The 15,234-nt window shown below is 38.6% G+C and overlaps 3 protein-coding genes across 3 annotated transcripts in view; 1 reads left to right on the top strand and 2 right to left on the bottom strand.

Moving 5' to 3' along the window:
- The window catches only part of bin2a (bridging integrator 2a), a 5,235-nt gene extending 4,517 nt beyond the window's left edge, over positions 1-718 (bottom strand). Inside the window, exon 1 of the mRNA XM_008319134.3 lies at positions 713-718. Coding sequence (XP_008317356.1) covers positions 713-718 — 6 coding nt within the window. The remainder of the gene's footprint in view (positions 1-712) is intronic.
- LOC103385254 (uncharacterized) lies at positions 652-4,126 on the top strand. The gene is made up of 5 exons (XM_008319073.3): positions 652-1,076; positions 2,490-2,595; positions 2,859-2,965; positions 3,175-3,347; positions 3,427-4,126. Exons 1-5 carry the CDS (start codon positions 971-973, stop codon positions 3,703-3,705), a joined length of 771 nt encoding a protein of 256 aa, XP_008317295.1. The 5' UTR covers positions 652-970; the 3' UTR covers positions 3,706-4,126.
- Positions 4,127-4,460: 334 nt separating this feature from the next.
- Positions 4,461-13,410, bottom strand: racgap1 (Rac GTPase activating protein 1). The gene is made up of 17 exons (XM_008319072.3): positions 13,214-13,410; positions 11,194-11,299; positions 10,853-11,055; positions 10,453-10,595; positions 10,205-10,274; positions 10,077-10,130; positions 9,912-9,989; positions 9,700-9,817; positions 8,962-9,101; positions 8,509-8,673; positions 8,320-8,415; positions 7,686-7,884; positions 7,220-7,325; positions 6,559-6,691; positions 5,734-5,860; positions 5,541-5,640; positions 4,461-5,365 (listed from the first exon to the last, which is right to left on the bottom strand). The coding sequence occupies exons 2-17, from the start codon at positions 11,276-11,278 to the stop codon at positions 5,290-5,292; spliced, it is 1,893 nt and encodes a 630-aa protein (XP_008317294.1). The 5' UTR covers positions 11,279-11,299; positions 13,214-13,410; the 3' UTR covers positions 4,461-5,289.
- Between the last annotated feature and the right edge of the window lie 1,824 nt (positions 13,411-15,234).

Here is a 15,234-nt window from a genome sequence, read left to right as displayed (position 1 = left end):
CAGAGGGGGAGGGGAGTGTAAGGGACAAGTGTGCCTATTAATTGGTCAGTGCAAGCTATGGAGAATCTTGATTGGCTGGTTCTCAGGACTAGATTAGCTGACTTTAGCATCACCAATGGAGGGTTAAAAATTATAGTGCAAAAGTCCAAACTTTATTAAAATGCAATTAAATATAAAAAGCAAATTAAGATTTTTTTATGTTCACAAAATGTAATTTTGCATTGTATCCTAAAAAAATGAAAATGGTGACAAGAGACCACAACTATCTTTTACTTCTTAGCTTAGCCAGATTAGCTCATATAGTAATACTTTGCTCTACTTACTTACGTGCGACTCTCAGGTTTACATGTCTCCATACCTACAACTAATTTTCTTCTCTCATTGTCCTTCCACAAGCTTTACACTATGTGTTGTTTTTATAAACGTTTAAAGTACAATTAAAATACACTATGTGTTGTTTTTATAAACGTTAAAAGTAAAATAGGATTTTTTTTCTGTCCCGTCAGACATATTGGGTCACTACGTCACCATTTGATCATATTATTCCCGCTTCTGCGTAACTTCCAAACGTAACTTCCTGTTAATTTTCCTTTTAATTTTCGTCTTAGAAAAAAAGGCAGTTGACTTTTGTCGAAAATTAGAAATTGACATAATTAACACAAAACAGTTGTTAGTTTGCACGAATGACATTTCTGTAAAACGTGAAACTTGCCCACATCTTTTATCGACCGAATTTCAGCTAAATATGTTAAGTTTTTGACGATTATTTTTTTTAATTTACGTTGTATTTTCAGTCTCATCTCCTTACTACTTCATTTCCCAGAGTTCTTTGCTCTAAACAAAGCTACTGCCTGTAGCAGCATGGCAGTTGTGAACTTTAGTCAGATTATCTTTTTCTAACTTCTTACAGTGTATAAGGAGGAGTTTTGTATCAGAGCTGTAGACTCTTGTGACCGAGCAGTTGCTAATCATGGGCGGCGTTTTGGTCAAATGTGCGGCCGTTGACCTCGGGATCCAGTGGACCGGCTGGGCTCTGGCTGCAGCTTTCAGAACCGAGAAGTTTTATGATTTAGCAGGTAATAATTCAAGGCAGATACCTGATTTGTGTGCCGTGTGCTGAATGTTTTTTTTTTGCAGCTTAGCTCGATGCTTAGTATAAACAAATGGTGAGAAAGTTACTATATTAGAAATTTTCAGAACGATCGCAATGCGCTTAAGTGAATTAGTATGCAAATTTAGAGTTTTAAAATATGCTTAAAAACCGTTAAAGCAGCAGTGTTGTGATCATGGTTATAAAACACTGTTGTAAAACAGCCGAACGACTCCTCCCACTCTATCAATGCAGCCTGGCAGAGTCTATGAGCAGGACCGTATACAGACGTCCTATGAACTACACTTTCAACGAAAAAGCGGGCTTTTTTGTGGGGGGCCTTTTCCAAAATAGGCAAATCGGGATTTTGTTAAATCTGAAAACTAATTAGGTAAATGTAGTGTTTCTATCTCCTGTTGTTAACCAATCATTGAGAACTCGCATATATTGTACTCAGCAACTGCTGGTTGTTTCACTTTGGAAATATTACATATGAGCTAGCTGAAACGAAAACAGCCCGATTTTTGGTTGTAAAAAAAATTTACAAAACAGGATAGATTACATTAGTTTTGTGGCCTTGTCATGCTTTCTCTAAAAAACAATCTTGGAACATAGGTGAAAATATGAAAATCCATATTTTCTACATCATGTTGATTATTTTTTCACACAGAAAATTGATTTGTTTCATGCAAAAATTAGATCAATAGGTCCCGATGTTCCTGGAACTACCTGTGGTGTTGTAGGAAGTCAGTATTTGTTGATAGTGGAGGATATCATACCGAACAAAATCAAAAGGTTCAGCAATAAACAGTTTCTATTCATTTTTTCATTCTTTCTTTTGAAGTATTTTATCTCCTGTCATGTGGTTTTTATTGGGTAGCATCCATCAGCTAGTTCCTGCTTTTACGATATGACGTTGGTTGTTATACTAAAGACATTTATTTTATTAACATCAGAAAGAGAAAATGAATGATTAAAAATCATTAGTTGTGCCTGTCGCTTCATTTCAAGTTTGAATTTCCACCAGGTCAATCAATGAGGAAGCTACTGATTTCAAATGAATTCCATCAGTCAGGAGGAGGTGCCATTTGTCTTTAATGTAGTTGTTCATCAAACAAGCAAAATAGCACAGCTCGCCTCTCTGCACTTATGATTAAAATCTTTTAAAATTCAAAAAGTTAATCACCTTGACACTTTTCTTTGATTCGTCCACGTCTGACTCTCCACTCCAGCTCTCTGCTCCTGCTTATTCTTACCCTTGAACTTTGGAACCAATCGTCTGTGGTATCCTGGGTAAAGATTTATAGAACACGCCTCTACACATGGAGGTGTCGGCCATGGCTACATCCCAGCTGGCCTGCCTCTGCACTGCATTTCCTTTTTTTTTTTTTTTTTGCAGGATCTGGGACTTTTGTATTGCTCGCCCACCTGAGTCGTATCTGGGGAGGAGCTACACACATCCGCCAGAAGGTGCAAACTGGTTTAGTGACAGCATGGGGACTCAGGTAAGGCAAAACATCCCATATATTTAATGTTAAAGATTTTAGTGACACATCAGGTGGGTTTTTAAATCAAGCAGAGAAAGGCAAATATTTATTTTTGTTTTTTAATTTTTTAATGAAACTCTCCAGATTCTTATGCGAGTATAGTCGTGTTAGGTCCTGGACAAGGTCAGGAGAGCGATTGATTAATGAGGGACTCTAAAGACAGGTTAATGAATAATGGTTTGGTTAATATAAGCGCATAATAAACCAAGTTTTGTTTCCAGGCTGGGGACATTCCTCTTCATGCGGATCTTGAGGGACGGTCAGGACCGCAGGTTCAACAAAGTCAGAGACAGTCCAGGGTCTTTCTTCGTATATTGGACCATTCAAGGTACATGGAAATGATGAACGTTAGCATGGTCCTTGACAAACAGCACTGAGCTAAAGGCAGGGCTTTCCTTTTTTATTAATCAGTGTCTAGTTTCCAGCTGGTCACACACACACAGGTAGAGTTGATAGGACAGAAAGTTATGTATTTAGCGAGGTTAACATTTAAACAAGGCTTGTTGAAGATGATTCATTTGTTCCTGTTTCTCTCAGCTCTGTGGGTGTTTATGACCCTCCTGCCCACCCTGATGCTGAACACTGAGCAGAGAAACACACCTCTGGGAACCAGAGACTATATTGGCTGGACCGTATGGGGCCTTGGCTTTGTTACTGAAGCCGTTGCTGACCAGCAGAAATTGCTCTTTAAGAAAGACCCTGATAATGCTGTAAGTTAAGACCTGGTGATGTGAAATCCCAGAACTACACACATGCCTCATCCACTGATCATTTTCACTGTTCCCCCAGGGGAAGTTCATCCGGAGTGGGCTCTGGGCCTACAGCCGCCATCCTAACTACTTAGGGGAGATTCTGCAGTGGTCGGGCCTCTGGCTCTCGGCCTCTTCAGTGATGCAGGGTCACCAGTACCTGAGTGTAGCATCGCCTCTCTTTGTCTGGTTTCTGCTTTGTTACATCAGCGGCATCCCCATTCTGGAGAAGCAGGCCATGAGGAAGTGGGGGTCTGATCCAGCTTTCCAGGACTACATCAAGAACACTCCTGTTCTCTGGCCCTGGTCTAAATGTTAACGTGAACTGCATTCATTCCTTTTAATTTACCCACTTAAATAAACTTTTAAATATGTAATCACTCACAGGCCAGTGCATCAGGAACACCTGTTTAACAGCCTTTGAAATGTGGTTTAAATGACTTTAAACATAGGGAGCCGTACCACTGTAGTCACAAATACCCATAAAGTATTACAAAAATAAAATAGCATTAAAATATAAACAAATACCAAGTCTGCTTGTGTATTGTTACTAGGGTGTGGGCTGGGGGTTGAGGGGTCAATCTTAGTACATCAGTGCAAGTATTCTTTTCCTTCATTGAGTTATCCCTGCCCTGAATATTTTAACACTGTTCTGTATCTGAGGTCCTTTTTTCATCAGACCCTTCCCTTTTTAACACTAATATAATCGGCCGTTTCTACAATAAAGACATCTGTTAGTGCTTTGAAAATTGTGTGGAACATTTATAGGTCAAGGTGTGAACATGTTCTGCAGTTATGAGGTGGTTTGAAGGACATTAAAAGCCTTTCGAAGAGGAAAGCACTGACCATTAGTTTTACAGTCGCTAGGCAGCAGGTAGGTGACCTACCACTGACCTCTACCACTCACCGTTCCAGTTGGTTAATGCAATCTACCCTTTTTTTTAAGTAAGGCTTGTTTTTTCTTTTAAAATAATTGTTATTGATGTATGTGGTGACTATCTGGAACGCAGTCCTTAGGCTTAGAACAGAGGTATACAAAACTATTCAAACAAAATAATAAATAAAGACAGAAGATCTGCTAAATGTCATATTTTATATGTATCATGAATGTCACACAATGACAAATAATGCCACTTTAAGTGAACTGGCATGAAGTGTTACAAAGTAAATGCATTTTACACAGAGCTCCTCTTGCATAACCTCTCGTGATACAAACAAATTCATCGGAGCTGTACATAAGAAAAATAAACTGATGGTTTTAGGGCGTCATGTAAAACCAATGATCAATGACCCTGAACACTGGGAGTGCAGGACACTAAAAATGGCAGTAACTAAAATTTTGACACGAATCAGTCGATAACACGCTCTCACACAGATAATCTTCCCAACAATGTTTTAACTAGTTTGAAGCTGTAGTAAAAAAAAAAGAAAATGCTAAGAGCAGCCACAATTGGGTACAACTTCATTTGAAATGCCTACAAACGAGTTCTTCAACCTCTGAGTGACACATGAGCCGAGAAACTCTGAAGAAATGGTGAAATTTAGAAACGCATCACAACAAAAGCACAACACACTTTTTCATCGCAGAATATATCTAAGTACACAGTCCACTGTGTTAAAGACAGGATATTAGAACCCAGTTAGACACTGGGGCTCACAGAGTTCTAAAGACACAACTGTGCAAAAGGTTTAAGAAACTAACTGTTTTTTTTTTTTAAGTCTTCACAACAAACATGTAAAATATTGTTAAAAACTTAAGATTGTGAAATATTTTTTAAAAATGGTTACACGTATTAAGAAAGACGGTTACTATGTGGTCATTAATAGCCAGTAGCACAGCAGTACGCTGTTCTGGGTTAAATCTTTCTGCTGCATCAATGAAGGTTAATAAGTGTGGGTTTGATTATTTGAGACTTGGAGAAGAAAAGAATTTCCTCTGGGCATTGAATCCGACTGCCGACTTGCTCTTGCTCCCAAATCTGCAACAAAAAGAGCATGTTAATATCTTTCTAATTAAAAATCTGATCTTTTGAATCTGCAGTACAAAACAGTCACTTCAAATGTCATTTAATCATTCGATTATAACAACAGTGGGATCATTGGACAGGATCAAACATTGTGTTTGTTTGTGTGTTTTTCTCGGTGTGATTGTACCTGGGAGTCAGAGTGGACTTCATGCGCTGAGACAAAGAGCTTGAGGAGGGCGTTTTATTGAGCTGGTGCTCTGGTGTGGTCAGAGGTCCCAGCATGTTGGCTGCAAAAATTAGAAAGAGATGTCAGCCACCAAATAACTGTGTGTGAACACTCGTCTGAGCTAAGCTTACGCACGTACACATGCACACAGTACCTCTCTCAGGGGTGGAATAGCAGTTTGCATTCTCAATAATCAGTTGGTCTGTTGTTGGCTGCAGGTTTTCCACCCTCACAAAGTGGCTCCAGTAATCCATGGGCAGAGAGAGCAGACGCTCCACCACCTGCACAGAGTGGGATTCAAATATATATATTTTTTTATCAGAAGTTGAAAATGTTAAAGCTGAAAATAATGGTTGCAAAAACTTACAATGTTGTAGAAATATATACAATACTGTATAAAGGGAAGGAATTACTATAAATACTGATCAGTTTTTCGTACTGCAATAAAAAAAAAATCTGTAAAATATTAAAACTCATTCCAACATTTGGCAGGATTCATTTCTCAGAGTCCCAGAGAGAAACTGTTATACATAATACATCTAAAAAAAATTGTGTTAGAGAACTCAACATTATTCTAACATAAGTTGAGATCCAGTCAGCCTGTTTATCGCAGACTCAGATACTCTGTATCCTGTACTTCTTACATTTAGAAGCCGATCCCTGTGGTCCAACCATAAATGTAACATATATTTTGTAGAAAAATCTTTGGAGAAAATTTAAGGATAATATTTATAAAAACATCCTGTTGTACTTTTGGCATAAAAACTCTCTGGCCGACAATACTGAGAACATAGTTCTTCTTTAAGATTCATCTGGAGGAAAAGTTCACCTTCAGTGTACAGTTTGAGTCTATAAATACCCCTGGTGATGAGTCACTCGTGTGCCGGATATAAGTTTATTAAGCACTCGGGTAACAATGAGTGTTCGCCCTCAAGCGTTACCACGTCACACTGTGACTGACAAAAATACCCAGACTTACCTTGGGCTGTCGCTTGGTGTCCTGTAGGATTGTCATAGGATCTGGGTTGGGAATTGCATGACCCACAATGGTAGGACCAAATACTCGGGCCAGGTTGGTGATGTCCATCTTGGTGTCCAGACTGTCAGCCACTCTGTTACATCATGCCACGTGTAAAAGAGAATGAATTTAATTTTCTGTGCTTAAGCGTTTATAAAGAAAATTGAAATAAATAAGGTTCTGTTTATTTTGAATAATTACAGACAAAGCCAGAAACACTGATACATACACATCAACCCTGTAGGGGGCAGTACAGCACCTATAGTCTGTTTGACAGCTACTAAGAATAGTTCAAATGGTTTTTAAATTACTGCACTTAAAGCTAAATGTTTGTTGTTTAAGTTCACCTGTATGTCTATTGTTTTTTTTAATTAACTAAAATTCAAGGTAATTGAAAAATGTGATTGTTTCTATTTAATAAAAATGTAATTCATCAAGTTTCATTAATTACTAGAATTCAATCAATTTGAGACATTTTTAATCAGGTACTACACAAAAAAAGGGACCAAAAATCGTGTTAGGGAGACACTATGACTAGAAACATGCATAAATGCATTTCACTTTGAACAGAGCTCACTCTCTTCCCAAAGTACCACACTGTTCACAGTAATACTATTCTTACCTCTGAAGGTGAAGGACTAAGAAAGCCAGGGTGTCCCTGTGAGGCTGTGGCAGGTCACTAATGGTTTGGTACATCAGTGCAACGCTGTTGTCGTCATCTGCAACTTCTGAAGCGGAACGAGGGAAATCGTTTTAGTCAGTAGAGGTTAGCCAATGTTGAGGCTGTAGGTTTCTCTAAACAATGTTAAATGAAAACCACTCTGCAGTTCTCCCCCGTTACACACACACAAACAAAGACTGCAGAAAAAAATAAAAAACCCATCACTGCTGTAGCTCTAGACAGTTTGTCACCTCAGGCTTCAAAAGTGTTAAAAACACATTTGATTCCGGTTGGCTTGTTGTGGTGGACGGCAGGTTAAACAAAGCTATAATAATAATTTAAAATGTACCTGTAAAATATCTGTTTACGTCTATGAACACTCCTCTTTACTAATAGCAATCACACACGTACACACAAAGACACGCACCCGCTGCATCCATGAAGGCATGGTTGAGGCGAAAGGTCAGCAAAGGTTCCTTCAGGTTCCTCAGGAAGTCCTTCAGGAGGCCGGTGATGGCGTGGATGTCGTCCACTTTACTCAGCACAGGAACCGTTTTGCTGCGGAGAAATTTCTCCTTCAGCTCCTTCACAGTGCGATCTGCTCCAGACAGACGGTACAGTCCAGCCTGAGGGGAAGTGACAGAATGGTGAATGTTAAAATAACCTATTACTTGTTCAACTATTTTTGGGAACATTTTTACATTCAGTCGAGGATAATCCAGGATCATATTAAGGTGAGTTTATAGGACACTTCTTCAATGGTCATATAATACTGTACATTACTGATGCACTGCAGGCCAGTACAGTAAGTTAATCTAGTCAAAGTGTTACATACAGCAACCCGCATTCTAATTACATAAGCTAGATAAGTGGTTCTCAAGCTATGGTACATGTCCCACTGGTGGTACCTGGGCTCCCTCTAGTGTTTACCATGAGATTCATTTTAACAGATCCAACCATGGCTAAGAACTTGATCATAGTGTCCTGTTTTTCAGCTGGTCGACCAGTGAATACCAGGAAACCAGCATGACTATACCAGGCATCTACAGGACTCGACTCACCTCGTGCAGACCTCTTTGCTCTATCTCGTTGATACAGTGGACCACGAGAGGTGGAATCATGGGTGACATGTCAGAAACGTAGTCTGCCAGCACGCCCTGGTGATGAAAGAGAGACAGAATGAACTGTTAGCAGAAGAGAAACAGAGACTTTTTGCAGTTTAAAACAAGATTTAAATTATCCTCACATACCTCCCCAATTTTGACTGGTGTGGCACCCACATTAGGGATGCACGGTAGAGGGCAGCGCTCACGACACTCGGGGTGTGAGACCACCCTGCAGTCACGGCATTTCAGTGAAATCTTCCCGAATTTGATCCTCTTGCCGCAGGGAACGCATGATTCAGGCTTAATGACCTGTGACAGGAAGTAGAATGATGACGATTAGCAACCAGCTGCTATAAACAAACAAATTACACTCAGATGAAAACGCATTAATGCACCACATAATTAGGAACAAATAACCGTTGCAAATATATTTCAACACTGGTTTTCAGAGGAATTATTCTGACAGATAACTTAATGATCTAAAAATGTCTGATAAACAAATTAGACATGTTAATCTTATAGACTGTCACTTCAGACTAAATTTATTGTCTCGTCTCATTCACTGAACAAACCCTTTCAAACAACTTAAATTCTTACAGTTTTGGAGACAAACTCGTGCAGACGGACTCCGTTGTGCTGGGGAGTGCTTGGCTGGGCTTTTCTGTCTACCTCAGGGAGGCTCGGCTGCTTGAAGACATCCTCAGACCTGACAGATTCAGAGTCCCACTCCATGGCAGCTGAAGAGGAGAGAATTAAATACCTGTCTTAAAAAGGCAATTTTTTTTTTCTATTACAGTGTTTTACAGTGTTTCTATACAAGTTTCAGTTGGTAATGGTATTTCACAGGTTTTACAATTAAAGGAAAATTGAAGTTTCAGTTGGTAATGGTATTTCACATAGTTTTTACAATTAAAGGAAAATTGTTTTTTGGTCATAATTTGTCTGGAGATCATTTTGTTTAAAAAAAATATGATAAAATTGTGTTGTGAACAAAACAAGTAAACCATATCATATGGTGAGCTGAGTATACAGGTTATATCACTGTATACTAGTCATAACTATATAGATAGATAATGAAAACAGATGTTACTTTGATGTTACCTTTTCAGACCTAGGCCCAACTTTTAAAAAGTGTCTGAATTTATTATATCTTCTAGTCATGTTCAAATGTATTGTCATGTTTTGTGTGGTTGGGATTTATCAAATCAACAAAAAGGACAAATATGACATCAAAGCAAGCATCACATATTCTAATGACTAAAGAACTAAGACTAAACTGTAAGAACATTTGAAAGGAACTTTCAACTGCCTTTGTCTTAGAACGGTTGGACTCACCAGTCCTCCTCCTGCTGCGAGTCCAGTATGGAACAGCTTCAATGGTGGAAACTGCTTCGATTGGTGCTCCGTTTGTTGGGACAGTCACTGTGGTGGTTGTTACAAGAGTCTCATTTCCCTGTAACAGGAAAAATCAATATCAACACAGAAATCAAAATGTGTTCTGTGTGTTATAAGAAATTAAAATGACAACATGTAGACTTTTACAATACCCGATCTAAGGTTTTGCCTGTTGACCGGGATCTTTTGGAACCAATCGGTGGACCGTCTGTATGATGCCTTGAGGAGCGCTGCATCAAAACAAACACCAGACATTGATATGGACAAAGAACAAAGACATTAATTCTCAGGCTAATGTCCAAATGTCTTTATCGTACCCTTTTTTCCCGTTTCTTCAGTCGCACTGTCCTCATGTTTGATGAGTCCCAGTCCTGCAGTAGAATTGAAGGTTATTTGTATACACAATAAGTGTAATGCCAAGTGAAAATAAAAGAGGAGTACTTACAAGAGAGTCATCTGTTTTGTCGTAGCTAATATCTGACAGAATGGAAGCAGACTCCTCAATTTTAGACAGTCTGTCAAAACAAAATGTTTCCAACGTTTACCAAACGGCTGAGTGTACGAGGTGATGCGTCTTCCTAAATACAGTGTGTTTATGTATTTAAACAATAGATAATTAGCATTTCAGTGAAATGCATTTAATCCTGACCTACAGTGACCAATAGTAAAGACTACAGGTTGGTTATTTCTTACCTCCGGCTGGAATTCAAGTTGACTGGAGTGTGACAGTTGGTGTTCAGGAAGGCCAGGGCTGAACGCTGCTCTGCACTGAGTTGGATGCTGTTGCTGGAACCCTCACTGATCAGAAGGTCGCGAATCAACTGAAGTTGACGATCCTGTTGTGCATATTTAAAATATGTATCACAAACATTAAGTCAATCTAAATGTGCAACAGGTCAGTATAGTTAACACACAATGCTGTTACACGTCTTTCCAAAATCAGAACAGAGGGATCTACATTTGTAATTGCTAGATAAGAAATAAAAGCGAAATAAAATGACCCAACAGCATGTACAGTATGTTTGCATATTAATTGTTAACGAGAAAAACTGATACAATCCAGTAGATTATCGATACATTTGATGCTGCGTACCAACTTCTCGCATTCAGCCTCCGCCTTCTGTCTTCGTCTGATCTCCACGTCCACTTGATTACGTGCATGTTTGAGTTTTACCTCCAGGGATCCCCTCTCAGTCTCGGTTTTTGTGAGATTCTCTTTACAAGACCCCAGTTCGTGCTCCACCCTCAGCCACTTACGACGGCAGTTTTCAAAATTCTGGGCCATCTGGATGAAGCCTGGGATCACAGACACACACGTGAGTTGGTTTTTTTTTGGCACAGATATTCACATAGTGTGAATATACAGTATGTACAGATGTTGACTCACATATAAATCAATATATTTTCATAAACAACAACAAAAAAAACACTCACTGGGTTCAATGTTTTCATTGAGGACTTCAACCTGCATCCTCATCTTGTCGTATAAGCCCTGAAGGCTCAGCGCAGCAGACTCCATGTTGATCAATGAGTTCAAATCCTGGAAAAAACAAGAAGTTCTACAAGATTAATGTATGTCACACATAACAATGAATCATTCAGTTATCTTTACAGTACTAGGTTGTTTTTGTGGTGTTAATTCATTTGGACCCTTAGACATTAGCCATGGTGCAGCTGCACAGATGGGTGACACAGTAATTAGTGAAGGTAACCATTGAATTACAGTCACAATAAACACTCTTTAACATCTACGATAGCATTTAGTCCAGCAGCACTCCCTCTCTGTGGACCCTGATCTCTTTAAGATCACACAAAGACACAGATGAAAACTCTTAAGTAATAACTGAGTCTCTTATTTGTCCAACAATGGGGAAATTAACAGTACGAGTCACAGGAGGTGCTATTAAGTATGTGGTTGCCACACAGAAGGCGCCATCAAGGGTGGCGGTTCCTGCAAGGCAGGAGTACTAACCGCTACACTATGGAGCCACTAATACTTGGAATAATTCACAATGGTACAAAAGACACAACAACAAAAATATTAAAACTGCAATATCTTGCAAAAGGCATAAAGGCCTTGATATTTCAAACAGAGTAATGATACAATAATACCAAAGACTATGATTCACAATGCAGAGAAATTATGTCAAGGAAATATTCTAGAAAGTTGCTGTAAAGCAAAAATGAAACAGCAGTTTCCAAAAGACCAGTGAGAACAAGTTTTGGCTTCAAAGGAAGGGAATAGTGACATGGTGTACACAGACAAAGTAATAACCAAATGTACACTTTAAAACTCCATTCTATACACTGTGTACTTAGGTTTTCACTGCAGTATTTAAACAATATTTAAAAATAGAACTTTCAATTAAGATATCAATATTCAAAATGTCATTAATTCAGTTAAAGCTTCACTTTAAAAGAGGAAATGAGCATTTTATGAATTCAGTGAGAAAGAAATGTACTAGTTACCAATGCACCATCCAACATAAACCCCAAAATTCACATTAAAAAGGAGAAGAACATTTCGAAAAGTCAACGTTATGTATACCAGCTTACATTTACTCAAAGTTATTGTGCTGAACTGAATAGTACAACGGGCAAAATAAATTATGTGCAGATAACTGTGTCCCATAAAGGAGAATTGTGGTTCACGGATGTTACATGAACTAAAAAAATAAGTTTGGGTTTTTCCCCACAGCAGAGCTGAAAAAGATTTTGTGAAAAACAGCTGAGCTGTTCCAGCAGTGTCTGGAGCCGGATGTGTATTTAACGATGGAGATCATTCTGGTTTTGCTCAAACATCTCCAAACCTAAAAAAGCTTTAATACATTTATCACGTAAAACATGTCCTTGTCATTGTGTCTCTTTCATGGCAAAGAAGGGTCTCGGGTTGTCGTTTAATTTACTATTTTATACCAGTATGAATGATGCCATTAGTGACTACACCTTGACGTTTGCCCAGATTTTTTTCCCCAGTCACTGCAAATACATGGGAAATTATTAAAATAAAGGTCACTGCAAATACATGGGAAATTATTAGAATAAAGTAAAATAAAATACACAGTATCCTTTTAACCCCATTTGACACAGCATAATACGGAACCCAGATCTATTTGTATTCATTTATCATAATACCGGAGCCGTGTTCTGCTGATAGGCTATAATCGTATGTACATTATTTAAAAACTCACATTACCTTCTTAAACGGTCGAGGTACGAGAATATACAAAAAAACACACAAAAAACCCACTATAAAAAGATATTTGACCAATTTGTTGACACAATCCTTTCTGCAGTGAATAAAACTCCACTCGTCGCGTTGTTGTTCATCGGTGCCGTTGGAAAACAGTGCAACGGTTACGTTAGCTCAACCGTTAGCTGCTACATCACACTTGCTTCTCTCTCTCATAAAAGTAAGCAAACATTTACAGGTATATACACCATCTCTACGTACCGTCACTGCTGGTGAAATGTTCGCGTGTGGAGCCTCTAACGACTTGTGTTTGGTCTCAGTTGTTGTCTTACAATTTTCTTTTTCAAACCACCAACTTGTTGCAACTCATTTTTTCCACAGGCACCGCTTCAAAGAGCGCCTTGTAATTCAAAATGCTACCGTTGACCAATGAATGACGAGCTTCCTTTAGGAGCCTCACTTTGTGAAAAGCAACTTCCGACTTCGGTTCTTCAAAATAAAAACGAGTAACGGTCGCTAATTTGCCAAACATAATAAAGCGCCGAAAATAAAAATAAAGGCGTTGAAAATATATCAGGTAATGAACCCGTTTTAAACAAAACACAAACGTCAATGGGGTTATTCAAAACAAATACGAACAAATAGAGTTAAAATAAAATCCGATAAACATCCTTAAGATAAATTCAATAATAATGAATGAATGTGGAAGGACAGGCCCATGAATGGGGCTGCCTTCTGCTTATATTTCCTTGAGGTTAAATGACTACCAGTACATGTAGGTCATATAATTACAACAATACCCCTGTAAGGAAGGTCTGGAAGGAAATGCAGATTAGTTCCAGCTCGACATGAAACTATTAATCATGGACACTGTCTTCAGGGCAAGAAAAACACAGGCTTCTCTGTTATTTCATGTATTATCTGTCTGTCTATATGCCATCCATCCGTCTATCTGTCTCCGACTTTTTTTAATCCATATATTCCATACCACATTGAGTTCTATATTATATGAAAAAAAAACATGATGCACTTTAAGCAACGTCCTGCAACGTTATTACAATTTTTTAACACATTTTGGAGTGTTCTCGAGTTTATGTTAAACAGAAAAATATGTTGCAGGCACAGCATAAATAACAGAAGGCTGCAAGACATTGCTGATGCAGATGCATTGATTGCTACCCAACCTTTTTTTAAAATGCTTGACACGATTCACCAGAGGGAAAATTATTAATTAATGTTTCTCTTACCAGGAAAAAAATACTGTATGTTTCATCAAATATTCTTGCCACATGATAATAACTGATTATTTTGTGTTGAAGAATTAGCTCGTGGCAGACATGGCAGACAGAGTAATGCTGCATTTTACTTATATTTGGAGATAGTACACAGCTAGCAGAAGCACAGCTCGGGTCAGTTACCTGTGCAGATGTTCACACATTGCCTCCAGGTTTGCCTTAAGGTTTGTTTTTGTTTTTTTTACTAAATAATTAAAGAATTCTTGCCTTGCCATCTATAATAAAAGTTGTGTTTTTTTTCTCTGCACGCCTGAGTCTTTCCTGAGTATGTACAACATCCCATGATGTCATATTTATCAGCTGCAGCCTTGTGACATGACATCATTGAACTACCAAATTCTATTTATGAAACTGGAACACAATAGACAAGCTGCTACGATCTGAGTGGTGCAAACTATGACTCCTGTTGGAACTGTGACATTTTTGGGCCATGTTATTGAATACATTGGAACCATATTCACAACAGTGATACATTTGATTCATGATGCGCCCAAGCTCGGGTAGGTTAAAGAGTTGATGGTGAGAATTTAAATTGAATGAGGATATGTGAGTTATGGCCAGTCATTTTATATTGTTAATCAATACAAAAATTCGAAATGACCAAAAATTGGCCTCACTAAATATTTCACATCCACTTGTACCGTCAGTGGTGGCTGGAATGCTGAAGCAGCTGAAGTGATGGAGCACATCTCTACATCCAACATCCCTGGCTGTCACAATTCATTTCTGAGCCAATCGATTGTCCATAATAAGCAGATTGGAATTAGGCGAATGAACGGAGGAGTCTTTGAAGCAAGGAAAGAGACGGAGAGACACAGAGGGAGTGAGATGAAAGGGGAAGAGGGAGAGGTCGACTTTGGGGTTCAAAAGACAAGAGAGAGAGACCGAGACACAGAGGGAGAGAGAGAGAGAGAAAATGATTGGGGATGGAGAGAGAGAGAGAGATAAAATGATGGGGGAGAGAGACAGACAGGACAGACAAGGACA

The sequence above is a fragment of the Cynoglossus semilaevis genome, chromosome 10 (assembly GCF_000523025.1).
Source record: "Cynoglossus semilaevis isolate Cse_v1.0 chromosome 10, Cse_v1.0, whole genome shotgun sequence".
Taxonomy (NCBI): domain Eukaryota; kingdom Metazoa; phylum Chordata; class Actinopteri; order Pleuronectiformes; family Cynoglossidae; genus Cynoglossus; species Cynoglossus semilaevis.
The sequence above is the reverse complement of the archived record's forward strand: the minus strand, read 5'-3'. Positions and strand labels throughout refer to the sequence as shown.